This window comes from Struthio camelus, chromosome 2, assembly GCF_040807025.1.
Source record: "Struthio camelus isolate bStrCam1 chromosome 2, bStrCam1.hap1, whole genome shotgun sequence".
NCBI classification, from domain to species: Eukaryota; Metazoa; Chordata; class Aves; order Struthioniformes; family Struthionidae; genus Struthio; species Struthio camelus.
This window is the reverse complement of record NC_090943.1, coordinates 26,384,534-26,411,430: the sequence shown is the minus strand read 5'-3', so window position 1 is coordinate 26,411,430 and position 26,897 is coordinate 26,384,534. Positions and strand designations below refer to the sequence as shown.

Here is a 26,897-nt window from a genome sequence, read left to right as displayed (position 1 = left end):
AATCTACATCCTACAGCCTCCTCATACTTATCTATTACTCATTAAAACCTTTTCTTCATCTCATTTTCTACAAATGGGAGAATTTTTCAGTGTAAATCTGAAGACAAGAGAAGCCAAGTATCAACAGTTAACAGAGATAGACAGGTACATCCACATCCTTCAATTCTCCCACTGATGCAATCTCAAGATGCAGTTAGATGATACTGCTCAGATGAGCTAATGGCTACATCAGGGTACAGCCTTGCCCCTGCTAAAACCCTGCTATGCACTCCTGCCTCTGTCTTGTATCAGCTATCGTCCTTGCTACATCCTATAGCAAGACAGTTTAGGGAACTTAAATAGCAGCAGACTGGCACTTCCAAAAAGCCTAAAGCATATTTTCAAAGTAATAAAAGCATTTTTCACATTTTAAATGCAAAAACCACTAGAAATGAGATGAGAGGGAGAACTGGGACCACCTCTTTGAGCAGCAGCTAGCCATAAGATCAAGTCAGCCATGTCATAAAATTATGCCCTGAATCTTGTGATAACTTGCCCATATAACATGGCAATTTCCTTAGAAACAGCATTTAAAAAGTGAGACGTGGGGAAAATTAGCTCTGCAATGTATTAGAATTTGCCTCTGGTGTCCTTCATTAGTGAATAGATTAGCAAAATTCTTTTCATATATTGCTTCATGTTTGTCTTCCATAGCTTTCAAAGTGTGCTCAGTATTTTTATTACTTTCAAACTCAAGTAGAAAAACCGTTGGGCAGACAGCCTTGTAGACAGTGACAAGAGAATGCTGCTGCCCATTCTAACATCTAGAATTCATTAAACCAGCTCTGTGTCTCACTGCCCAAAGCAAACAATTTCACAGCATCTCAAAATTACACTTAACATAGCCAAGGATTTCACTTATCTCAGCATCTTCCATCCATCCTGTCAACTGCCTCATTAGTTTCTATTAAGGATAATATTGATTATAAAATTCCTATGTTTTAATTTACAAGTCTTAGTCCTTTCCAAACAGGTTTGCTTTCTCTCTGACTCTCCTCTTCCTTTCTCCTATCCAAAAAATCTTTGAAAAACGGAAAGAAGTGCTAAACCCTCTCTAAATATCATACAAAGTAACAAGGAATGATGTTGTCTAGGAAAATCATTAGCAGCTGATGGGCAGATTACAGATTTATGGGAATTCAACATTTTAATGGTACATAAACTCTTCTATTTAATTTCAGATCTTATATGCAAAATAGGCAAAATAAAATGGGTCTGTACAGTTTTTTGTGGCATACAGTTAAAGTCTGTATATTCTGAAAAATACAAATGAGCCAAAAATACAAACAAAAATGCAAATGAGTTACAAAAAATTCTAATATAGTGTCACATTGCATTTTCTAAAATAGCACACATCAGTATTGTCAAAGTAAATACATTGATACAAATGACCATTTATAAGAAAATATAGAAGATTAGAAATGATTTAATGTTTTAATGCATCATTAAGAAAATATAATGCTGATGAATATAAAGTAACTGATGACTTAATTGGCTTTACTGGGGATAATGCCAACAATGCCACACAGAGAACAAAAGAGTAAAATGACACTAATTTCACAAGTTCTTCAGTTATATTTAGATGTGATATATGCTCTAAATATAATACATTTAAAGGATTCAATTAATACCAAACCTGCCTCTCTGATTTCAATCTGTTTATATTTATCTGCTGGCTGGAGTTGAGGCCAAGTTCACAGCCCTACCAAGTACTGAGCTTGGGAACATTTCTGCAGAGAAAAAGAATCAGTAGATGCTATTGCCGCGGTGCTCATATTCCCAATGCTTTATTTCAAGGCATTAATTTTTATTTAGAAAAATAACTCTCTATTGTTAAATACTCATTTACATGAAAAATACAAAGCATGATGTTCTAACGCAGAAAACATCTAATAAAATATATTCCGTAGTTATATTAACATTCCAAACAGATGTCTAAAATGCAAAACAGACAGTGGCCTAAAGAAACCAGGCTCTGCCAGAATTTTCTTTTGAAAGGAACTTCACAGAACCAAATTCACTATAGGTTTAGACATCCCATTTTATTCCACCAAAGAGTAACTAACTTCACATTAAGAGAAATACTTCTTTAAGTCATTACAATTGCAGATGTGTAAACATGGATTATGTTGCATTGCTAATACTGAAAAGGACTTACATTTATAATTCACAAAAAACATTTACAGTTCTGCTAAAGCTGTATGGTGTAAATATTCCACAGAATAACAATTTCTCTTTTTGACTTCAACCATCTTTTAACCTCCGTCTTTAAAAAAACTACCTTGTTTTAAAAGAAACCAGTGGATTAAAGATATTTCATAATGTTGACATTTACTAGGGTTGAAAAAAAAGATCAAAGAGTTCCAAAAGACATGCAGGATTTTAATTATTGATTAGAGTTGTCACTGGAACTCGGGGATCCAGCTCTTCCCAGGACTCAGATTAGTCTCACATGAGCAATGTTACAGCTTTCGCTGCAGCAGGCGCAGGGAAGCAGAATCAGAGTGTTTACCTCCAGGTCCCTCTGTCCCTATCTCCCAATCTCCATCATCAGTTAAAACTAATTAGCTACCTAACTAAGTACAAGGCCTGCACTTTATTCATGACTGTTGGAAGAAAATGACTTTCTCCTAAGAGTTTATAAGATGAGAAAGAAACCTCTGCCTGCAGTTTGTTGTGTTGCACTAGCCTGGGTAAAATCACTGTTTGCAGCTAGGCACCAAGAACATTTACGCTCATTATGCATAACATATTAAAACAGGCTGGACTAGTACAGATTAAATATAACAAAACCTTACAATCAGATAGAAAAGTTGCTGGACAGGCAGCAATACTTATGGTTCATGAAAAAGCAAATATTTTATTCATGTATCTATCTTGATTACTGTGACATGGAATATGCACTAGAAAGACTGGTAACAGATTTGCCTCTGACTGGCTCTGTCACCAAGGAGAAGGGGAAAAAGGTGCCAAGCCTGGGACAGACAGCAGGGAGAGGAATGTGCAGCCCTGGTCCTCCTCAATCTACCTCACGTCTTTTTGGACCCTACAAAAGCCCCCTATTTTCATATAGAGAGAGTTTGAAGATAAATGCTGTGGCACCACTACCACGGCAGAGGTAGCGTGGCCTCTCCTACAGTTCGGCATGCTTAGAGTTAGAGATGCTCTTATGGAAGGTAATTTTCCATGGCTAAGTGGAAGATATACTAGTGCACGGCATAATGACATTTAGTTTGGGAATATCTTCAGCATGTGTTCTACCATTCCAGTCACGCATACACGTGCAACTGCCACTAAATTGCTATCCAATAACTTTTAGAATTGTATTCTATGTAACCTGGTTCTATGCCATTTTTTCTACTGCATTTCTCTGCGTAATCCTGGGTAAGTTATATAATTACATTTTTTTTCCTCGGTTTCCTCTCACTTGCTATAAGAGATAATGCTTAATTGCCTTTGTAAAGTACTCTGCAGGTTCAATGAAAAGTGGTACACATAAATAAAGAAGCACAGTATCGTGTACTTTTCTCTTTTATATATACACCTTTATAGAAAACCTCCCAGTGTTTCTTCTAAATGCTGAGAAACTCATTCAATGAAAAGTGATGGATATCCTCAGTGATTCGTCTTTTAGTTAAAGTCTTCAAGTTTACATGGTTTTTAAAATGTTTTCAAACAGAAGAACTATTTGAAAACTACTTTCCGTACTTATACTGCTTTAATTTTTCCACCATTTGAGATTTCAGTTCAGCATCTGGTTATCACTAGTTTGGCATCTAGTTCAACTTGCAACTACTGTTTTTCTGAAAGATACATAATGCTAGTTTTTTTTTAAAAGCATCTATTCATACACTCTATAAACCCAGGTCATGACTTCAGAATGTATTACAGAAAAGCAGCCTACAAAAATATTGAAAGCATAGAAGTTAAAAAGAAGAGAAATTAGGAAGCTCAAGAAGGTAACTCTAAAATGCCTCTCATAATCCATCAACATACATTACTTTTCCAACCATTTGGTACTCCAAGATAAAAATAGTTTCATTTGCAGATGACACACAGTTTACAGGAAAGAAAAGAAAAGGCTGGGAATATTTAGGTCACTAAGGCAATGTGAACCACAGCAATTTTGAAAGATTCTGACTAAATTGGCCAAACGTTGAAAAATTTATTATTTGTGAACTGGACTGCTGCACACAAAACGTCTCAGTGAACTTGTGAACATAATACCTCACATAGGCATAGAGTAAAGCTAGGGGAGAGTAAAGTTAGGGGAGTGACTGAAAAGAGAAAGCATGACAGACAAAACCACGGCAAGCTCTTTAGGCTGTCAGTAACCTGCAGCACTTCCAACAGATTGCACATAAAACAAGAGAAAGGACAGTGAAAGCAGTCAAGGAGGTTTCATGACAAATAAAAGGGGAAAAAAATCATGCAACTAAAAAAAACAAACAGGGATTAGCCCTGTCAGTCATCCTCAGTGACGGTTTTAGCATCATAAACTCAAAAATCAAAGTACTTAAGTCAGTCGTTTCTTGTGAGCAGCCATCTACCAGCATATACATGAAATATTATTGTACCCAGCTAGATATTCCTAAAGCATACTACAATACACCATGGCAATAACAAATACAGGCAGTTCACACTGATCATTCAGATATTCCTTATTGTCCCATGGGTAGCACCACTTGGAAATCACAGCCGATACAGAGCATGGTGGGTGCTCTGCTGAGCTATACTTCTCTCCAAGATTTGTGCTTTGTAACACTAACTCCCTGTTGATTTTCAGGTGAATAGTAGAAGGTATTGCCTTTGAAGAATATAAACCTAAAATGTCCTGACCACCTGAAAAATTACCTTTCATCTTTTGGTACACACTGGAATAACTTTGAATACACAAAATTCTGACTTCAAACAGACAGAAAGACCTTCAACAAAGGAAGCTTGATGGAAGAACTTTGCTACCTTCTCCAGCCTTCGTGGAAGTGACCTTCGAGCTGGCAACGTTAACTTCCACTGGATTCTTCTGCTTACTCAACTGGACGTGTCCTCATGGTAACAGTTAAAGGGGACAGGGACCAGAATTGAGTTTAGGACAAGAACTGTATTAGCGATAATTTGTTTGAAATGATGGAATTTTGTGGTAGGGATTTTAGGCAGTATTTTGTTGACTGCATCTGTTAAGAGTTCTATACATTTTTGTAATACTTTGAGCACACACAACCTAGCAAAGCTGCCTTTCTAATACACCAAAACTAATATGGACAAATAAAAAATACATCACAGAGAGATCATACAGGTGCAGAAGTAGCAGACATACCACTGGCCTGCTTCTCAAAACACACATTTGTGCTGTGTAAGCAGCAGTCACAGATCACATCACTTTAATGGAGGTAATCTTTTTTAATCCTTTACCTACAGCTTGAAGGGCAATTGAAAAGTGAGGGGAGAGGCTGGCAACTGTGGCAACTCATAATGTTGCCAAAAGCATAGGTTTTTCACTTGTGCAAAGCTCCCAGGGTGACTATGCAACGCCCTCACTCTGCCTAGTAAGGGGGGCCCTGACTAGAGGCAGCTCCTCTTCTCAGAGGAGAGAAGGCTGTTAAGGTTAAGAAGGCTGTTACTGCCTTCTTGACCAGACTCCAAGAACTCACATCCACTGATAGTTTGTCACAGATCAAGTAAGATCCCACTGCCATAAATTCAGGTAAATTCATAATCAACACCAAGAGGGAAGAAGATCGTAGCAGCAAGAAGATTTATGTGCTTATACAGACCGAGCACTTTTTCTTAAATTCAGTTACAAAAAGAAATATACAAAAATTGAAAAGATACCACTGCTCTAAAAGATACCACTCTTTTTTTTTTTTTGCAAACTACTTTCAAATACAGTAACATTTTCCAAAGGCCCACTAAAGGTATGTGGGGAAAAGAGTTAAGCCACAATCTTATGCTATATATTTGTTTCTGTTCTGTTATTATGAGATCTCTTTCCACAATAACATGGAATCTAGAAAAAGGATCAAGAAAAAAAACAAAGCAAGGCATAGAAGAGTGTGACTGCAACACTACTCATTCCTTGCTTCTTCAGTCAAAATACAAAATCTTTTACTCATTCCTTGCTTCTTCAGTCAAAATACAAAATCTTTTCAACTTTGGTAAAGATTTGTTTAAGTTAAAGTTACTAAAAGAGATGACAAATGTTCACAGTACTAGTGAGACACAGAGTAAATGAAACTTGCATCATTTTCCAGAGTGTTATCAGGATATTACCAGCCCTACTTTTCCAGCATTTTACCAAAAAATCACTTCAAAGGGTTCTGAATTTCACCAGCTGCGTTAAGCAGCCTTTGGGGATTTAATATAAGCCAGAATTTGAGAAATGAATTTTAAAGACAATTGAAAATGAATATGCAAACCTAAGTTTTCAATATGCATGCCTGAAGTTCAACATGGGAACTCAGAAATAGATTTCCCTATCGATGTAAGTGTCAGCCAGAAACAAATGGTTGTTTGGCTATTTCTCCAGTAAACAAAAAGCCCAGGCTAACAGACTGCTTCACTTTTCTACAGTTTCCTCACACTCCAGGGAATCATTTCTACCTGACCGAGAAAAGAGAAATCCATCATTCGGTAAGAGGAATTAACGCACTTCATTTGACTTTGCTGAGATATTACCACAACTACTCAAATAAGCAGAAAAGTAATGGGTTTTGATAAGAAGACAAGGGTTTGGTATTACTGATTCTGCTCTAAGGTTTAAGAAGCCAGGCTCTCCCAGAATGCTAGGTACCACACATGTTACTGCGCCCTTCAGGTCAGGAATGGCTGGTTTCATATCTTTATCTTTTCAAATAGCAAATTTGGATTATAATTTTTTCTTCTAGCATAATGATCAACAGGAAAAACAATTTAAAAGATTGAAATATTCTTTATTTAACAAATCACGTGCAGATATTTAGAAAAAACAGGAATAAAGTTATGAAGATTACAGCAAACGACTCTATAAAAAGTAAGCTAAGTTCAAAAACAACTTTCAGCTATGCCGTGTTTCTGGAAATTCCCGCTGAGTTGAACAGATTCAAGGACGGCTTTGTACAGACTCCAGTGGATCATGGATTCAAATTTCATACAACAATCAAAATTAGGAAAAGCCTTAAACTCTGAAAGAAAACATAATTAAAGCCTTCCTAATATCAAAACCGTCTGCCTTCTAGCACTGTCAGTTTTCATTTCAAGAGTGTTCCCTGGGAGTATGTTTGTCAACTTAAACATCATTGCCATCAAAAATTATCAACATACTTTGTATATCACCTGCTTAGCTGGTTAGCTTGGGCCTATTATTCAGTGGCTAGCCATCCAAGGAAAAGAAATTATGATAAATGGTTGTCTATGATTTCCTCAGGTATATGTTTTCAAATCATTTAACCAAGTTTTAGCCTTGAAAGTACAGCCATATCGCTGAAAGCCTAAACATTACTTATTTCAGAATTTTACTATAAAATAGCTTTCTGAAGGCCACAGTAAGTGCTTGCCAGCTGAACAAACAGTACCTTCAGTATTCTCATGAGAATACACAAAAGAGCACAATAAAAGAGGAGACGGTTTGGGGCTGAAAACTGGACCTCAATGAGCTAAGACGTTGAAACAGGTCAGGAATTCCTAGATTCATCAGAAATTTGTGGAGAAAGAAAGGGCAGGAAGTTCTGGAACTTTTGAATAGTCATTGTTTCAAGTGATATATTACCACAGACATTTGGGATAAGCAATTTAAGGAGCTGAGGGGAGGGTAAAATGAATGCCATTACTATTCAGTGCTGTTCTTAAATCCCTTCTTCAGTGTGAAGCCACTATAAAAATGATTCTTCTAGAGGCCTAAAGTCCAAATTTGGGGTCATCTTTCATTCCTCCCCCCTTTTCAAATATCTGCTTCTTCTTATAGTTTGTCATTCGTATTTAAGTATCATCTTGAACTTCGATTCTTAAGTTGAATGAATGCAAATAAAATACAGCTATTTTCAGTATCAGGGCTTAGACACTCTTGCTGCAATACATTTCCAGTTCCTTTATTTGTTCAGTAAAATACCTTGCTTAAACACATATACCAGAATAAAAATAAGTATAAGAAGTTATCTGAGAGCAATGGTTATTAAAGGAAAAAAAACAATATTTTGGGTGGGTTCCTCCACATTAGAAACTTTGCTTTAGAATCTGAAACCAATTTTAAAATGCGTTTAAAAATTTGATATGTAATGTCCTTCCCTTCTTTTTTCATCCACTTGATGGGTTGGTTACTTTGGTCTTTGGTAACCTAGATGTGAAAACGGTCATTCATCAAACATGCATGAAAAGAACTATTTTACACAAAGTACCAATGCTCAGTAACATGAGCTACTTCTGGGAGACATTTGCAGCAGCTTGCATAAGTGTCTGAAATACAGAAATATGATATGTTGATGAAAAAGCCAGCAGTCACTTTTATAATGTGTAAAAAATGGATTTTGAAATGAAACAGATTTTCTTTCTGTTTCTCTCCCACCCGAACTTGTTTCAATGTAAACAGAGGCTTTTCTCTCCTAGACTCAAGAAGCCCAAGGATGGAAAGAGTTTTTGTTTGATGGGGCAAGCTTGATTTGGGAGCTGCACACATTGCTATGAAGATTGTACTGATCAACCCATAAAATACATATTTCCTGAAGTTGAAATCACTGATCATTACAAAACATCATCAAGCAATTGAATCTAGAAGTGAAATATAAACAAAAAATAGCAAATGGGTTTGGAAAACTCATAACACTGCCATAGTACTCTGCATTAAGTTGGTTATAAGAACATGGAGACCCTCTTGTTGGAAAATAAGATTCATTTACAACTAGAAACACAAGTCATACTGCTAACAAATATTAAGATGACCGTAACTGCTCAAGCAGTTAGATGCAAAAGGAATAGTCTACAATACAGACTGCAAAACACTGTAAAATAACATAAATAAGACTGATATGAAAAGGGAAAGTGTTTGCACTCATCCAGGGGTATTTGGGCAGTTTGTTCTGGAAATACTTGCAAGGCAAAAACAAACTTTGGTGCTTATCTGCAACTTTCTATGTGCTGATAAATTAATACCTGCATACAGATTTCCATGTTGTCACAGCATGCTATTAGCAGCAAATGCATCATTAAATTCTTCAAAGCAGTGCTTTCCTTCAGTTTCTAGATGTTTTACTCTGATAGCTAAAAGATAACTCGAACTTTCAGCTCACCTCCACTTCTATTACCTTGGTACTTATATATCTTAGGAAATGCATTAAAAAAACAAAACAAAAGAACCACAAAGCACCACTACTTGCCTTAGGTACCTAGTGATAAATATGGAGCACAATAATTCTGAGTACAAAGTATCATTCAAACCTGCTTGATCTAACCCTAAATTCTCCATCTTCAACTACAGTTAAGGACACATCCCAGAAATATTTTGGCAAAATGACAAAACTGAACACTAGAGTTGGTTGAAAATTCTCAAACATTTCAATCAAAATGCAATTTTGGCAAATATTACCAGCTTTTTCAAATACCTGCTAGGTCTAAACTGTGTATTGCAGTGTGCCACATGGGCTTAATCCTTCTATAGACAAAACTGCCAAACAGGCAATGACTCTCTCTTGATGTGTTTGTCCATTTTACTTCCCACTAAAGCTAAAGCCAGGGGGAGCACAGCAGAGCATATCACAGTCTCACGCTATACACCTACAGCAGGTGCTAGAAAATATTTCCGTATCTGCCATTTTAGACAAAGCTATAAACAGTCAGAGCCAATCTACCAGAAAAGCAGCAGCAAAGTTCAGCACTAACAGAAGTGCAGGAGCTCACATTAGCCCATCTTCACTGCTTTGTCCATTTGCCTCCCTACAGCACACAGCAGCAGTGACGCTCTCTCCCCTTTGGCGACATTGCATGGGCCAAAGATTCCGCCATTTCTCACAGGGACAAAAGAGGTAAACACGGGACCCCATTACCTCAACCAACAGCTCCTCCTGAAATAGCTGGTAGCCCCTGCAGCATTTCCCCTGTTCCAAGGGATTACTTCCTCCTACTGTGAACTAGTTCAACTGTTTCTCTAGTTTAAGAAACAGAAGCCTGGGCTGAAGGTGCTGAATCTGGATGGTGCTGCATAATTATTTTAGTTCTTGGGGGGGGGGGAAAAAAAATCAACCAAAAAAAATCAACCAAAACATTAAGCAGGTGAAGGACTATTACCTTAACCATTACCAACTATTACCTTAACTATTACCAAAATAAATTTTAAAGATTTTGAAAAAGATGTAATGAAGCAGCCAAATAAAGTGATAAATAATTGTTATAATTCACCCTTGATTCAGGTCTAACTTTCTATTTATCATAACAGAGAATGCACAGAGTACAGCAATTTCAATTTATTATTCAACTACCATTAAAATGTAGTTGAATGTACATTAACTGTACATTAGATGTACAGTTAACTCTTTTAAAACCAATGGAGTCTTTCTAACCAATCTATGTTTTGTAACACATTCACAGACCACCACTGAATAAAATTGCTCCAGGGTACTGCTTTGTTTTGTTTTTAATTTTGGTCAGTTCTACTGACTGAGGGGACATCCAACAACCCTGATTCCTTAGTTCAAGCTTACCAAAAATCAAGGCATATGGAATAACTATCATCAGATAGGCTGCCATGATTTTTTCTAAAGGGTTTTAGTTATAAGACACAAGCCGAAATCCATATGGTTTTCTCATATTACTTAAACCTCAATAAAAAGCTTATTTATGTTTTATGTCTGGTATTCAGGGTGACATGTAACCGAATCGTTAACAATACAACATAACTGCACTTTCTTGAAGAAAGGTGGGAGTGAAAGGAAATACATATATCAACATGGCAGAATCGTAAATACTTCTTTTACATTCAGAACATGCTTTTATTCATATGGTTCTATTCATACCAGTCCAATCTCACTGTGCTCATTAATCTCAAAGCTACTGAGGAAGGACATCCCTCATTCTGCTCTACTACAAATATTCAGTGAAAGATTAATTTTCAGTACCTATGTATCTTGATGACCCTGGAATACGTTAACAAATTTATTTTCCTGTTTCAGTAGTTATTTTGTCCTGTGACTGTCACAATATTCTCTCTGCTGAGAATGGTAAGTTGCCTCTTTCACCATTCACTGGACAAAGCTTTTAAATAAAGAGGCCACAATTATCAGATCCGTCTCTCAGAACTGCTTTTGTATCACTGAGAATCTCATTAGGACAAGTCAGTTAAGTATATGAACTTTATACCATGAAGTATGCTTCTTGACAAAAGGTAATTCTCAACTGCAACATTAGCTCAAGCAGTGTATTTTAAGTGTGTTTATTGAGTTATCTTATACAATATAGACATGCTTAGGTCATTAGGAATAACAAATTGCAAAAAAAATTGTTAAAGTGGCTGAAAACTATATATTTAACATGTATACAATAGATTATTTTGAGGTGGAATAGTTATTACAATGTGTCTTAACATTTATCACTATTGGCTATTATTGTAAATGCACTAAATTCACAAAAGTCTAAAATTCCACTTAATCATTTCATGATATTTTATTCAAGTTTTTATAACAACAAGCAAAGACTAACAAAACCATTACATATATTCAACATTGCTCTCAGAACATCAGAAAAATCTACTTGATAGTGTATTGCATATGTGTGCTTGCCCCTAAAAATTAAATATCTTACATTGATACAGATATTAAGAAAGTAATGAAACAAGAATGTACAAACAAAAACACCAGATTAACAAGATGGGATCTCATCTTCTGCTATGAAGGTAGTATATTCCCTATGCAATGTGGTCTCAGCCTCTGACTAGCACGCAGTCTCACTGAAGTCTGTGTCATTCTGCATTCCTTTGTAGGGTTATACATACAAGTGCTGCAACACTGATTAATATTTTCAGATTATCTTGACACAGAAAATGAAAAAACACACTTACTTGCTTTTCCCTTTGTACACTGTAGCATAGGACCCCTCCCCTAGTTTTTCCAGTTTTTCATATGAGTCTGCTTTTCCAAACTTGGGGCTTGTAGGCTAAACAACAAAAAAAAAGATGACCTTTCAGATGGTATTTCCCCCAACAACATTAACTGTTTTCATTCAGCCTTGAAAGATTAGATGTCATTACCAAAACTCATAGACCTACATATGTTTTTAGCAGCCAATAACAAAAAAAATTAATAGTAAAGCTAATGAAAGAACATAATAGGCTACTCAAACAAACATCATTCAACAGCCCAGAGGGTTGCTGATTTCAACCATATACTGACATCACTGAAACTATCAAAAGGATTTTGTTCATAATCAAAGGGCGATTTCTGTTTCCCTTTTCACATTCATCACTTCATACTGCGAAAAGGATCATTAACAACTAAGCCAGCTTATCTTTGTTAAGAGATCTAAGCAACGGTCTTAATCTGCCCTATAAAATCGGATTACACATGCCTGTTAAGTTAAAAAAAAAAATTTTAAACCTAAGCCCACCCAAAAACTCTGCTGGTACATCAGTCACTGGCCCTGCTGGCCCTGGTACATCAATCATTGTTCAGACAGCGGTCAGAATCTTACAGGAATGTACCTTTAATTCAGAAACAAGATACTCTCTTTATGTTAGGAATCTTCAGCTTGCAGATATAATCATATTACCCTTTTAATGGCAGGTACATGCAGCACAGTGTACTCGCATCCATTAGGCTTAACATCTGCAGCCTAAGTGAGCGGTCTATAACTGAACCGAGCAAAACACAGAACCTTGTTCAAAGGGCCAGAGAGCTCAGCTGACCCTTGTGAAAGACTAATACTTGCCCCACTTTTACATAGTCCTGGTGAAGAACACCACAACGCTTCAACAATAGAAATTCCTCTGACACAAAAATGATTCATTTGGAAAAGTGACATTAAAAACTGAGAAAAATAAGATATGAGTAGTATTACATAAAATCATGTGTCCTGATTTTTAGTCAGTAAAACAAATGCTATTCCAAAGGATGCAATACAACAACTGTTTTTTATAATTTCAACATTTGTATAATCAGGTCAGTCTACAACTACAGATATTAGACATAACAGCTACAATAATAAATAACAGTTTTACTACATCTTTGTTTCTATAGCTGTATGTCCAATTAAAGATATGTGTGCTAAGGAATGCATGTGTATAGAAAGAAATGCCATAGTATATTAGAGAAATATTTCTCCATTAACATCACAGAAGATTTTGACAATTTAATATACATATATATATACATATACATATATATCCACATACATACACACACCCTTTAAAAACTTCAGACTTCAGGAGGATTTTTTTCTTAAAAGAGGTTTCAAGTTTTGTTTCAATTTTTTCAGTTAAGTTTTCAGACTGTCATTCAAAGAGGAAAGAAAGGAAAATTTTTAATCTTTGTTCCCTTTCTACACCAATTCACTCCTTTCTCTTAAAGAAAAACAATTAAAAACATGCAGAAAAAAATGAGCTAAAAATCCTAAATGAAAGTGCCTTAAGGAAAAAAAAAAGTCAGTTGAAGAAAGTTGCACAAACACTTTAAACCCAGTTTAAGCACCATTTTTGTTGTGATTTGGTGCTAACTTTTACAAAATAAAGTAATAGGAAGCAGTATTTTTACCTGTAACAGATTATGACATTCTAAGAAAACGTTTGAGTGTTCTGAAGTGTATCCTATTTTCTCAAGTTTCCCCACTTTCCCATTGTCTACACTAGGCAGAGAATAAGGATTTTCTTATGGGCTTAGAGATTGAAGGAAAGTGCTTTTATTTTCTGCCCGAGACAAGAAAGACACTGCAAAAAACCTGCCCTGCAACTGCCACCAGTAGTATCTATGTAGGTTTTAGACTGCAGTGCTCAGACGGTCTGAGTCTGCCTAAACCAACCAAAAGAGCAGAAGGCAGAAGCTTTGGAGGACCAGCACCGACCAGAAATCTTACTCACACTTACCCAGTGCTACAAAGCAAGCTTATAAGCTCAAATCAGACACAGAGACGGATTTGTTAGTGCTCTGGTTGTAACAGTACAAAAAAAAAAGTAGAGAAGCAAATCTACTACGACAGCACAGCCCAGCACTATGCCATGTGGATTTGCACGATGAAGGGCTCAATTCAACTGGGAAACTCTAAATCATGCCTAGCTGCACACAGTATGGACTCACATTTAGGATCTTAAGCCTGATCTACAAGAAATACTCCAGTTTTCTCTTTTTTGAGAGGAGATTTTAAAATTGCAGTGCAGAACACAGGCATTTAAAACATAGACCAAACTTTTAAAACAACTGAGCTGAAAAATAGAGTCTACTTAAACAGACAAGAACATCCCAAGCAAGATGATGTGATACATCATACCTCTCCGTTACACCCAATTAGTCAGTAGTTTGGCAGAAAATACAAAAATTCTTTTTACTGAACTATTCTAAATCTGTTCTAGAAATTTGTTCTAATTGCATGCCACAATTCTGGCACTTTGGCATGTATCTGCATTTTCTGGGACTAACATCCCAAGTTTCCAATGGATGATGTCAGGATATTCACATGTATGCTTGCAAAATTGAGTCCTTTCATCTCCTTCCAACACCTAGAACAATCTCTGCATTATTTTTGCTACTCAGGTCCTAAATGTGAAAAGACTGATGAAAACAGACTGTATGGGAACTCTCAGATGGTCTTCCTGTCACTCTATTTGGACCACTTCATTATAGATAAGGGAGTTATATTCTCAGCTCCCAATCTGTGCTCAAAAAGACCTTCTGCCTGTTTAGAAATGATATTTTTTAAAAAATAGAAAAAAAAATCACAGCTCTATTATCGATATCACTAAGAGAGGTGGCCAAAATATTTATTCAAGTGGTTTTCTCATTTAAGTATCAAATTATGAACTAAAGTAACATTATGAAACTGTTCATGGAAAAAGTGTTTGGATGTTTCAGTGCCTTCCATATAGTGAAAAAGGCTGGTGAAATATTTCCCAAATTGCAGGCTGCAAACACACAGTGAATAGCTTTGGTTGGAGTGGAAATGTTGCCCTAGTTGAGAAGGGTGAACAGTTTGATATTTGTCTCCTCATATAATGAGGAAGGAAAAGAATACTATTTATGCATATGTTCCATATCCATGATTCTTATTTTCATATGGAGATTTACTTTTACATTACACCATTGTAAACCATAATATAAAGGTCACAACAACATGCCTTAAGATCTTGATGGGAAATAAGATCCCTTTAATCCTTTACCACACGGTAAAACATCAGCAATAATTATTCCTACAATCTCAAACTTATTTCCCCATAGTCCAGCTGTCAAAAGCACTGCTTTAAGGTCATATCTTTTGACTCATTCTCCTCCAGGGAGCTGCTGCACCCTTGCCAAGAGAAGAAAAAGATAAAAGCTCATGTTGGCAGGACTGGCAGGAACTGCTCACTTCTGATCGGGCAAGAAGAGTGCCAGTTTTGACTGCCCTCGTGGGCCCCCTGTGCAGTGTCACACAGCTCCACTCTGCAGCAACATGACAGACCTGCCACCCACCCCTTCCCCACTCCACGCAGCCCGAATCAATTCCCTGTTGCCTGCTCATGCCAACCAAGAACGCCCCTGAACAAGTAGAAACCCAATCTGTTAGCAATGTCTGTCCACATGCAGTAAAATAACGCGGCTGATCCCCTTGTTCCAGGTTACTGCACCTCAGCTGTTGAGCTCAGCTCTCTGTTCCAACCAGAGTACTAAATGAAATTGCTCACAGGGCAATATTCTCATTCTATTATAGCTCCCTTTGGGGAAGTGGACATTATTTTTCCTTGCTTTTGCAGTTGTTAAAGGCTTACCATTTTTGAAGGTATCTGGTGTAGAAAAGCATTTCAAATGACTTTAAAAAACATGAAACTCTAAAACTTAAGTTTTAAGTTTAAAGGATGTAAATAAAAGGCTATCTTTACAATTAAGGGATAAAAATAATTTGAAATTCCATGTAATTGCTGAAAATTACATTAATTTGAGCTTCTTCTCTTTATTATTGCACCCTCTTTCATATGACTGTTTCTCCAACTTCATAGCCATGAATTTTATTCTTCAGATTTCTCCACATTACTGCTTAGCTTTCTCAAACATTTTCACTGCTGTTAAAAACAAATATGCATTCTTACAACAAGATAACAGTTTCATTTTTTTAAACAAATAGTAATACTCTTAAAGAACATTTCTCTTTTGAGTATTTAATTCCTTCCAGTCCAATATATAGCAATACTACACACAGAGATCTGTCTGTTAAATCACAGGTGTCCCATATTCTGTCTAGGATATGGTTGATGGAAATACACACAGTGAGTAAGACATATCCAGAGCACATCAGATTTACAGTGCTTGCATCAGCCACTGACATATCTCACAAGCAGCAGACTCACAGGAAGTTTCCGTATACTCTAGAAAATTGCTGCAAGTTCTCCAGTTCCATCCAGACAAGATTTCTTGACAGAAAAGAGTATTAATTTTAGCTGAATGCTTCTGTTAAATGTTTGCTCAAAGCTGTGTTTTGAAGATAGACTCTTAAAAAAAAAAAAAAAGCACACATACATATGAATCACAAGTATTCTGCAAGCCTTCTGCAGAATGACATTTCCACTCATCCCAGGTTATCCAGTTAGGCCAGAATACTTCTACTGCTACTCATTTTTATTCCTCCCTTTCCTCTTACTCCTTCTTACTGCTTTTTGACCCTCTAAAACACAGCCAGAATGCAACTGTAATAATAGGACAATGTTTGCCTTGTTTGAAAACTGATTATCTATCGGCTTAATGTGTAAATTGCTTCTTTTCAGTTAATTAAAACCTTCAAATTCCTTTCTAAGAAATACTTTACTAGGATTTTCAGATGTAAGCCAAAGTGACCTCCCTATATCCTACACAAACTTGCACATACTTTATGTCAGTGGGACTACTTGGCTTAAAAAGCCTGTTGCTCAGCATCAAAACTTTGTCTTAGCTCCAAAAAAGAACTTTCAAAGCTAAGAAAAAAAAAATATATATGCACATGTGAACAAGATAAAACTATTTAACAGGCAAAACATTAAACAGACACTAAACAACTGCTCAGTGAAAAAGTGGTTTTACTGGAAAGTCATTGAAAAGTAAACCTTCATGCTAGGGATAAATCTTCCTGAAAACTCATATAGGTAGGACATATGAAATACTGAGACAGAACGGAGTAAAGGTCCTCAAGCCATTAAAGAACACAAAGTCCCAAGAAACCATGGAAGTCAGCACAGATTGTGGTGGATCATGTTACCTGCAAGAGTAAATTGGCACAGTGGAGCACAGAAAGGTATACCTCTTTCCCTTGAGAAAACAATGATAGCTTAACTAATTTGATATAATGCTTCACTTTCTTGGAATGTAGTTTTCATGTAGTTTTCTTATTGTCAGCCTACGTTCTTCCCAGGGCCAGAAAACTAGCCTAACAGCACCACTGAGCACTGGCAGTGAATATTTTGAGTAGGATGGATTACAGTAAGCGGGATTAGATTTTTTTCTCAGGTTAAGGAAATACAGATCATAGTAACAAGGATGGAAAGAGTACGTCAAAATGCTGAATAGACAATAGAAGAAGCCAGTATTTCAAACTGACATGAGATTATTAAAAATAACAGAGATGAAAAGAAATGAGGGGAAACTGTCTTTTCTGACCAGTTCATTTCAAGTAACCATTTCATTGATATAGATTGTAGGAGGGATAATAGACTTATTCTGAGATCTTGTCATATGCACTACATACCCATGTGAATATCTGCCTTTCACAGAAATTTTCAAAATCTATGTAGTAAAGAAAGCTTTAATGGAAAATTACATTGAGAATCACCTGACTATTCTTATACAAGCTGTGTGGGTTATGTTCTCATGCATTTTTCATAACTGCAAAACAGCTTGTGAATGTCACACTTTACCATCACACTCCTGAGCCTAAGTTTTAAATAGCCCCCCCTTTTTTTTTTTAAGCGCTGGATATTAAACTTTGATATAAAACTGTCCTCAAGGGAAAAATATTATGTTCACAGTTCCATTGTAAATTATTTAACATCAAAAAAAGATCTGCTTTATTATACGCCTCAGAAGAAATAAAATCATAGCTAGAAAAATTTGAAAGTAAGGCGTAGGCCAAAAGGCCTCAGATTAGATTGCACAAACTGATTTTTATTTTTATTTTTATTTTTAAATCAAAGCTTGTCTTCCTTGGCACAATGGTAAAGCTTTCTTTACAAAACCATATGCAAGTTTCACAGTAGTTAGTTCCTTTTTGTCGTGTTCCTATGTCCAATAATAGGTCGATTTGACCAAACGTTTTTTCTTTCTTTTTAAGCCTTGCAATTTGGACTGTTCTCAAGGACAGCATTCAAGGGATACAGAGATGTGCAAGAATTCAAACTGAACATTAATCAGAGGTCTCCAAATGTCTGATTCTCCTCTTGTCACTTTTGTCTTTCTATCCCTTTAATAGGCAGCCATAAATTAAGAGCAATCTGAGCAGGAACCACCATCGAGCTCTTTCTAAAAGGGCTGGATGCAGTTTTTAAAACGGGTTTACTTGTTCTCCAGACTATTAAAGCATAAGACCTGGACCAACTACCACATTTTATCATTTAAATAACATTCCTCCAGAAAAAGGGTTTTCTCATGCCAGAACAGAAAAAACAACTCTCTACACTGAACTTTGGAATTACCTTACTTCCATAAAAATTACCCACCAGGAAGGGATGCAGTTACCCGTTAAGTAATGGATTCATAAAAACAGAAAAGGTTCCCTACACCAGAGCAGGCAGACAGGTAAGCATGGCACACAAAGTGTTCAGGTAGACACAAAAATATGATTTACTTTGAGACAAACTCCTTATTATGGCTAATTCGCAGTTAGTCTATTTGCAAGCAAGTTCAGTTTCTGCTTTGCAGTTAGATCTCTTATGCAACAGATTTACAAAGTGTGAACAGAATCAATTCATGCTATTTGATGCATTTCTTCTTAGATGGAAGTTGCATATAACATGACTGAAAATTAAAGTTACAAAAGCAGAGGAAAGGCTGCACTCCCAAAAATGAGTGCAAAGAAAAAGCAGTAAAGCACTGTGTAGCCAATTAATTTTCATTTCAATGCAAATTTTACATTTATGTGATTTGGTAGAAAATTTCACTGCACTTAGATTTAAATAGGTAACTGAACGGTAGTGTGCATAATCTGGCATTTGAATTAACAGATTATTGCCATAGATCTTAAGCCAATCATAGGATAAACATTGATGTGTACCATCAGGTAACAAAATCTTGACCAGGTGTCTAGGTTATAAAATATGCAAAATTCTATTTACATACTATGTAACATTATCATTTTACTATATAAAATGTGTACCTTATAACTTTATCTTAAACTAGAGAACAATACTTAAGGTTACATGCCCAAAAAGTAAGGATCTCAAATCCAGCTTTTAGAGAAACAGATTCGAATCATCTTCCAAAACAAGTTTTATTTGGTGGAGAGAGGGCTGTTTTTGAGTTGTGCTTCCCCCCGCTTCCTCCCCATCCAGTTTATTTTATAGCTTTACTCTTTCTTTCAGTTAGGAAGAAGAGAAAATCAAGTTTCTTTCTTTGGTAAGCAAAAGATTTTCATACTGATAGTTAATACAGATACATACTTATATATTGATACACACGCACGCATATATGAAGTTTGATTGTAAAGCCAGAGAAGTTGACAGGTGCATCCTGCAACATGTGCTGTGAACTCTTCTTTTGAAAGGCTAGATTTCAAGTTGGAACAGTCTGCTTAATTAGAAGACATTATTAGTCATGCACCATGCTCAGAGCAGAACATAACAACAGCTGTGCTGGGGCAGAACCACAGTCTGTCTAGCCGGGTTGCCTTCCGCCAACAGTGGCCAACCGGGGATGCACAGGTAGGCCTATACTTAGTTCATTCCCTTCCAGGTGAATATTATGCAAACAATAATTCTAATGTGTTAAAAAAGCAAATGTTTGTCCAGCTGAAAATTTCATTCAGTAATAACACTCAATGTTAATCAAATTAAAGAGTTTTGAAATCAGATTCACAGATATTTTCTTATGTTTAATAGAAGGGAAAAAACAAGAAAATAAAATGCAATGTCACTGCTCTACATAATGACTATTTAACCGTCAGGTGGAATGACTTTAAATATTAAACTTTTTTTTTTTTGTGAGAACTTAACATGCTAACTTCTCACTCTATGCAACGGCACTAATTAACAACATAGGATTTCTGCAGGGTTGCAGAAAGCTCTGACAGTTTAAGAGCAAATGATTTATTTTCTGAGTGACAGTCTGTGGGCAGGAACACTGAGCTCCAGCTTTCTCAAACTTCTCCACGTGTCCAGGTGCTGGGGGAAAGGCAGAGCTGGCTTGATGGCTTCTCTACTGTGGACATCTGAGTGCAGAGTTGGCCCATCAGGACCCACATGACCTGTGACCAGCAGAGAGGCCACCACAGCCAATGATGGATACTATCATTTTACCATGAATTATTCTCCCTGAGGTGTTTTTATGAGCACTGTTTGTGAGGAAGAGTAAAAATGACTACCTCACACTACCTTGAAGCAGTGAGCAAGAAGCCGCTTCATAGAACAGAGCTCTGTAAGCCAGGGAGAATTACAAGAAGTTAAAAAATCAGAATTGTATTTCAGTAAATTCCTGTGCATCTACTTTAACATAGGAAAAGTCCCCACCAAGTCTGTGTAACTCTGCATAAGAGATTAGCAAAAACATATGTCTAGCTAGGGCTCTAACCAGCAGTGTACTAGCAAAGGAAATATTAATATCATTTATACGAGAAGACACTGGGATCCTTGGAGACCGCATGGGCCCTCTAGGAAAGAGGAACAGGACTTCATTATACGGTTTCAAAATAAGCCTGCTTCAAATTTCGGAACCAAAAGCAAATAACACCCTTCAGTTTTAATAGCAAAGAAGTTATGTAAAGCATTCACAGAAATCAGTAATAGTTTCTAAGAGGAACAAGACAAGAACAGCAGAGATGGGAAATGAGCTAATGAGACCAAAAAAAAAAAAAAGTACAGACTTTCAAGTAAATTCATTTAAATTAAAGGGCGTGGTGCCAAATGATAAACAGGATTCACGCACAAGTAAAAAAGGTGCAAATTGTATCAGGTACCAAGCTTCTCATCTTCTAAAAAGACCTAAGTTTGATTTCAGAAAATGTTAATATGAAAATAAATAGCTGGGGCCTGAATAACATGCAGCATATTGAATATATAGGAGCAAGTGCCTGCACCATACAACTCCCTCCAAAACAATCTGAAAAAAACAAAATCCTGCCTTGGTGATTGTAATAGCTTTAACAGCTTCACTGTTAAACATGAACTAAGAACTTCTTGTTATGGATTGATCTGGAACATGCAGGAGACATCTTTGGCAGCAGATATATAACATGACATGACGATGGAAAAGCAAATTTATTTTTGCTACAGATGGTTACATTTTAAAATGTAACCTTTTCTACAAAGGACAGTTCCCCAGAGGCAAGATGGTCTTATCTGTTAAGTTCACATGGGTTAAACAAAGCTCATCTACAGAAAATAAATTTCTGGCGTTTCTTTTTGGAAGTTAGACAGAATTCAATCAAACTTCTGAGAGAGGACAGATGATGTCCAGAAGATGGACGGGGGAAAAAAGAAAAGAAGAAAAAAAGAGATAACCAATCTTTTAAATTATTTTCATGCCAAGTAAGATTTGAAGAATTACGTACATTCTGCTTAGATCTCTAATCTTCAACTCAAAGGTCACATTATTATGGATTTTTCTTGACAAAGCATAACAGAAACAGTTTTTCAATAATTTTGAAGGTCTCTTGGGAGAAATCTGTCTGGGTATTATTCATAAAAGATATGACATTTTATTTATCTAGTTTCTTTCAAAATATTAAAGAAAAAACAAAAATGGTAATATATCACCAAACCCCTCTCAGCTGTTTTCACGCACATGCTTGCACAAACACACACACACACGCACACACTCTGCTTCTGACAGGAAAAAATGCATTTTTATTTTTTGATTTTAAAAAGAGAATTTTAAAATGTAAATAAAATCTGTCAAATGTTATTTGGTTTTGAAGTTTCTCTAAAAGGTAAATCTAAAAATTAAAGGAGCAATTCATGTGGTTCCCTAAAACTTCATAGGAAAGAACTCCTCTTTACAATCCTCTGCAAAATATGCATCATAAACATTGTAGCAGCTGTAATGCCCTACCAGAATCAGGAGAGGAAAATGCTTAGAAAACCTATGAGATACACTAACTAATATCTGACAGGAATCTCAAAATATATTATTTTCTCAAAGTTTATTTTCAGATTGTATATATACATGTGTAGTATGTATGTGTATACACACACACACACACACACACACTTTGTATCTTATCGGAAGCACTACTAATATATATGTAAAACACTTTTAGTGGCAGCCATAAGCTTCTTAAGTATTCAGTTCCTTCTTAAGAGAAAAAAGATGTATTCAGTGTTATTTATTCCATCACATGTACAGATATTAGTATTATAAACTTACAGAGCTAGGGCTGGAATGCCGTCTAACTTTAGGTGATTCTTTCCCTGCAGATGAAGTTTTGAAGTTAATGCAAGCATTGTTCTCTGAATGAACCCTCTTCACTTGATTAGCTGGTTTCTCAAATGGATCAAAACTACTCTGCGTCCTCTGAACCCTGACTTTTTTATCCTCAGGAATTGTATCCAGAGGTTTGATCACTGAATCCATTCCCTGGCAGTTCCGTGTAGACATCTTTGTGACACATATCTGAAAGGAAAAAACATCATTCATTTACTGTAACAGGCTTAACATGCATATCAATCCACATTTCAGCATCAAAAAAGGCATTTTATTTTGCAAGCATTCATTTTCTATTCCAATTTTATAACTGCAAACTACATATGCATTTTACACAGTGGACACTCACTAAGAGTCATATCAATGAAAAGCGCACACTTGCACAGCATAGTCAAAGAACCTGAAAAAGAAAGACAGAAGAGGAACACGCATAGAATTCATACACGTGTGTTTTATCTCAACTTCTACAGTCTATTCTTTGTAACAGTGCCACTTCACTTCTTTCCCCAATCTAGTGACCGATATCTGCAAGCAGTATTGATTTCCATTTGTTTAAAATTGCATGAGACTAAACTTAAATAAATGATGGTAGTTTGTGAGGGAACTTCAGTGCTGGCCTGCCAAAGATCCAATACCAGTGTGTTATTGTATTTTTTAAATAATGCTTATACAGTGTTACTATTATTATCACCATATGTCTCAGAAAATCACATCAGTGAATCAATTCCCAGGCACTGAAACGCGAGACTGCAACTGAATAGCACGCTAAAGCATAGAAGTTCAATTCTTTACTGTGAAGCATGATTCTGCCAAACTTTAAAGTCTACAACTGATCTACCTGATCTACCAAAATATAACTAGTACTAGTTCAAAAGAAAAGAGCAAAACAGAACGTTTGGATACTCTGGCTGCATAGTTTTATATATTTGGTCTTAATATAGTCTAATTTGTAAGACATTTGTTAAAACCATATAACTGCAGGGGTTTTTCTCTTTTTTCTTTTGCTGGAGCCTCAGCTTCTGTATTCAACCATTCGAGACTCAACTTTCACTTGGGAAGAAAAGGAATAATTTCAGCTCTCCTGGCTACAGGGAAAAGCTATAAATTGTGATGTAAGCAGACCCTATAGGCACTTTAAATCATAAGGCAAATCAAAAGAACCCACAATGTAATTTTTCAAAGATAGTTTGCAAGTATTTAAGGGTAGAAAGTATTAATTTGCTATCAACTGTGCTATTCACATACTTACATATTCACATTAAATAAACATAATGTTCCATTTAAGCACATACAATCAAAGCATTTTTGAAAACTTGAAAAAAATGGGTCAAACGTGAAACAACTGTATTAATAAAGTATTTACACAGGACTCTTCTCCCACAACCCAAAGCATTTCCAATACAAACCTCTTCCAATAAATTATTCTTTGCAGTTTCCCCTGTAGAATTCTGTGCCTTGCAATCTAATTTATTCCAGTTGTTCATACAAGTAATGAGTAACCATACCTTGTGGTTTTGATACTGTGTGATTTTAATGATCCACTGTAACAATGGATCAAAGATTTCTTCCATTCTTTGAATATTTACACTTGCTGCACAGTGCCATCTGGCCAAAAACTGTTATACATCAGTTCAACTCTAACTTACAGGCATTACTAGCATTACAAATCAGGCTTTACAAGGGTCCATATTTCTTCTCATCACAGTGGTTTCTCCAACTTACCCAGCTTTTAACTGAGACAAAGAACAAGCCTTCTTCATTCCAAATGACAATACCCTCTTTGGCCAAAATTAAAGTAATTATATAATTCTGATGTATTTCAGTTACTTCTGAGAGAAAAGATAAAGAAATGCTGCATAAAGAATTTTTTAATTAGCCTTCTTGTAAAATTATTTGGCTTCTTTTCCCTCAAAAAACTTACACATGCAGGCATGCACCCACATACTTCCCACTGTCCTTTCCAGATCCATGCTCATATAACGCTTGCTACCAACAAAGATGTTCTGACATGATGTAAAATAGCAACATTTTCATTTTGCTTTATCAGTACAGATACAAATAAAACAGAAAAGGGGAAGAAGTATTCCTCAGTCTCCAAGATCCTATGCTCTAGAAAATGAGGGCAGAGGGTAGGGAGAAAAAGTTCAGAAGCTGCACTTGTCTTCCTTTCAAATTACTAAAGGCCACTTACAGCCAGTTGCATGTTTGCAATCCATAGCTATAAATATACTAGAGATAACAATGCCATGACTGCTGCTTTTTGTTTCTTTTTCTACTGGAAAACTTATTTCTATGTCTAACTCTAATGTGAGCTAAGCAAGCATTGCATTAAAAAACCAATAAAACCTCACTACCCACACATTTGCAACACATCTGTTACCACTGACTGTCTCCCTAGTGGAAGCAGAAATAGTTTGGAATAATATCGAAGGGACACGCTTTCACCTTCACATCACTTGTTTGAATCTGGAGTAGGATAAAAAAATCCCCACAACAATCTTCTAATAGCCACCTGGAAACTTTCAAATGACTCAATCCAAGACATACACCAACCAGTCCCCTTCTCGCAACTGAAACATCTCCGGGAAGCAACAGACGCACAGGCTGAGCAACATGCCATCAGCAACAGAGACTGCAGAGAAGTGCAGACAGAGACATTGCACCCTGCTCCCCTCGGCCTGCTCTGCCAGTAGAGCACTTCTCATTTTAGCACCATCACTGAGTGTCATTTACCACTTCTCACTCACGCATATCAACAGTTCACGTTAATAAAACATTCCCCCTTAGTGGCCGCTGACCACAGGACACTGAGAAACCAACACAGCCAACTTTGGCCATTCTCCAGAGGCACACGTTTCCAACCCATGTATCTTCACTCTGAAGGGAACCAGTAATTAACTAGTAGTTTCACCATACCGTCTTCCATTGCCAGACAAAGTCAGATTTAACACTGAAACTTTGCTCTGTAAAATCTGAAAGGGGCAAGTCTGAAACATCAGTGCTCAGTGCTAGCTATAAGTTCAAATTTACACCCCTTAAGGTTGCAGTAAACACATGGTAATTACAGTTTTCGCTCCTTGAGCAAGAGCCAAGCTGCCACAATAACCTTGTTTTTACTGCTGTTGGGCAAAGGGTGCACAGGCTTGCTGTTCTCATGCATTAGCTAGTGCTAGAAATGATTTTACAGGAACTTATTATGCAACTAAACCACAGTGTACTGAACAAGACTGATGCATAAGATATTTTGGAGATCTTGCCCATAAAAATGATCTTAGATTCAACCGGGGTGACCCGATCACGTTTAGGAACAGTATAGGAATGAATTTTTGTATTACAGTAATTCAGTCTTTAAAGCATCATTTCTCCCTTTGTAAAAAAGGGATTATTAAATTTTCAGCCACTCACATGGTATATACAGATAATTAGTATCAGGTGCTCTTAGAAGTGTAGACCACTGTCTTATCATCTGGTAGTTCCTTTCTGGTAGTCAGGAGAAGTTTATCAAGCCTCCCAGCTTCTTATTTGCAGCTTCCTTTTTGCATGAAGAGTAAGGACTGTTTTCCAAATAAACCATGGTATTTGTCACAACAGACACAGGTTCATAGCCATGAAAATGGCTACCTAGCAAATAGCATAAGCGTTTAAGCAGTTTTAATTACTAACTGAATAAGTGTTTCTTCAATTTAAATTATCATACAAGAAAATATTAAGGTATATCAACATCGAGTGATTTTTTAGGAGATTAAACCCCCAAGTCTCTACTTCAGTTCCAAGACCAAGATACTAGAAGATCTAAACTAGAGCTCAACGCTGAATATCTCCCTCTGGAAGGAGTCTTGCTCTTCTCCACAGAAAACAGAGCAGGCCTACAGAAACTCGTTTCTCACGTCTGAAGTCAGTGTTTGGAAAAGTGTCTTTCCTACTACTTCGAAAGCAGCACTCAAATTCTCCAAGGACTCAAATGGTTGTGCCAAAAGATTTATTTTGAAAATAGAAATTAATGTTCCTATCCAGTAAGGTAGCAGTACTAACCATTGACTGTCTTGGAACTCAGCTTTGGGAAAAAAATACCTGTCAACCTAGGTGTGGTCGGTCAAAGAGACATAATTCTCTATGAACATCCCA

The 26,897-nt window shown here is 36.4% G+C and overlaps 1 protein-coding gene across 8 annotated transcripts in view; it reads right to left on the bottom strand.

The window, feature by feature from the left end:
• Positions 1 to 26,897, bottom strand: part of CDK14 (cyclin dependent kinase 14) — a 325,653-nt gene that overhangs the window by 222,178 nt on the left and 76,578 nt on the right. For all 8 annotated transcript variants that reach the window (XM_068934789.1, XM_068934788.1, XM_068934786.1 and 5 more), the window contains 2 exons: positions 22,716 to 22,961; positions 12,056 to 12,150 (listed from right to left, as the gene is read on the bottom strand). In XM_068934789.1, coding sequence (XP_068790890.1) covers positions 12,056 to 12,150; positions 22,716 to 22,961 — 341 coding nt within the window. The remainder of the gene's footprint in view (positions 1 to 12,055; positions 12,151 to 22,715; positions 22,962 to 26,897) is intronic.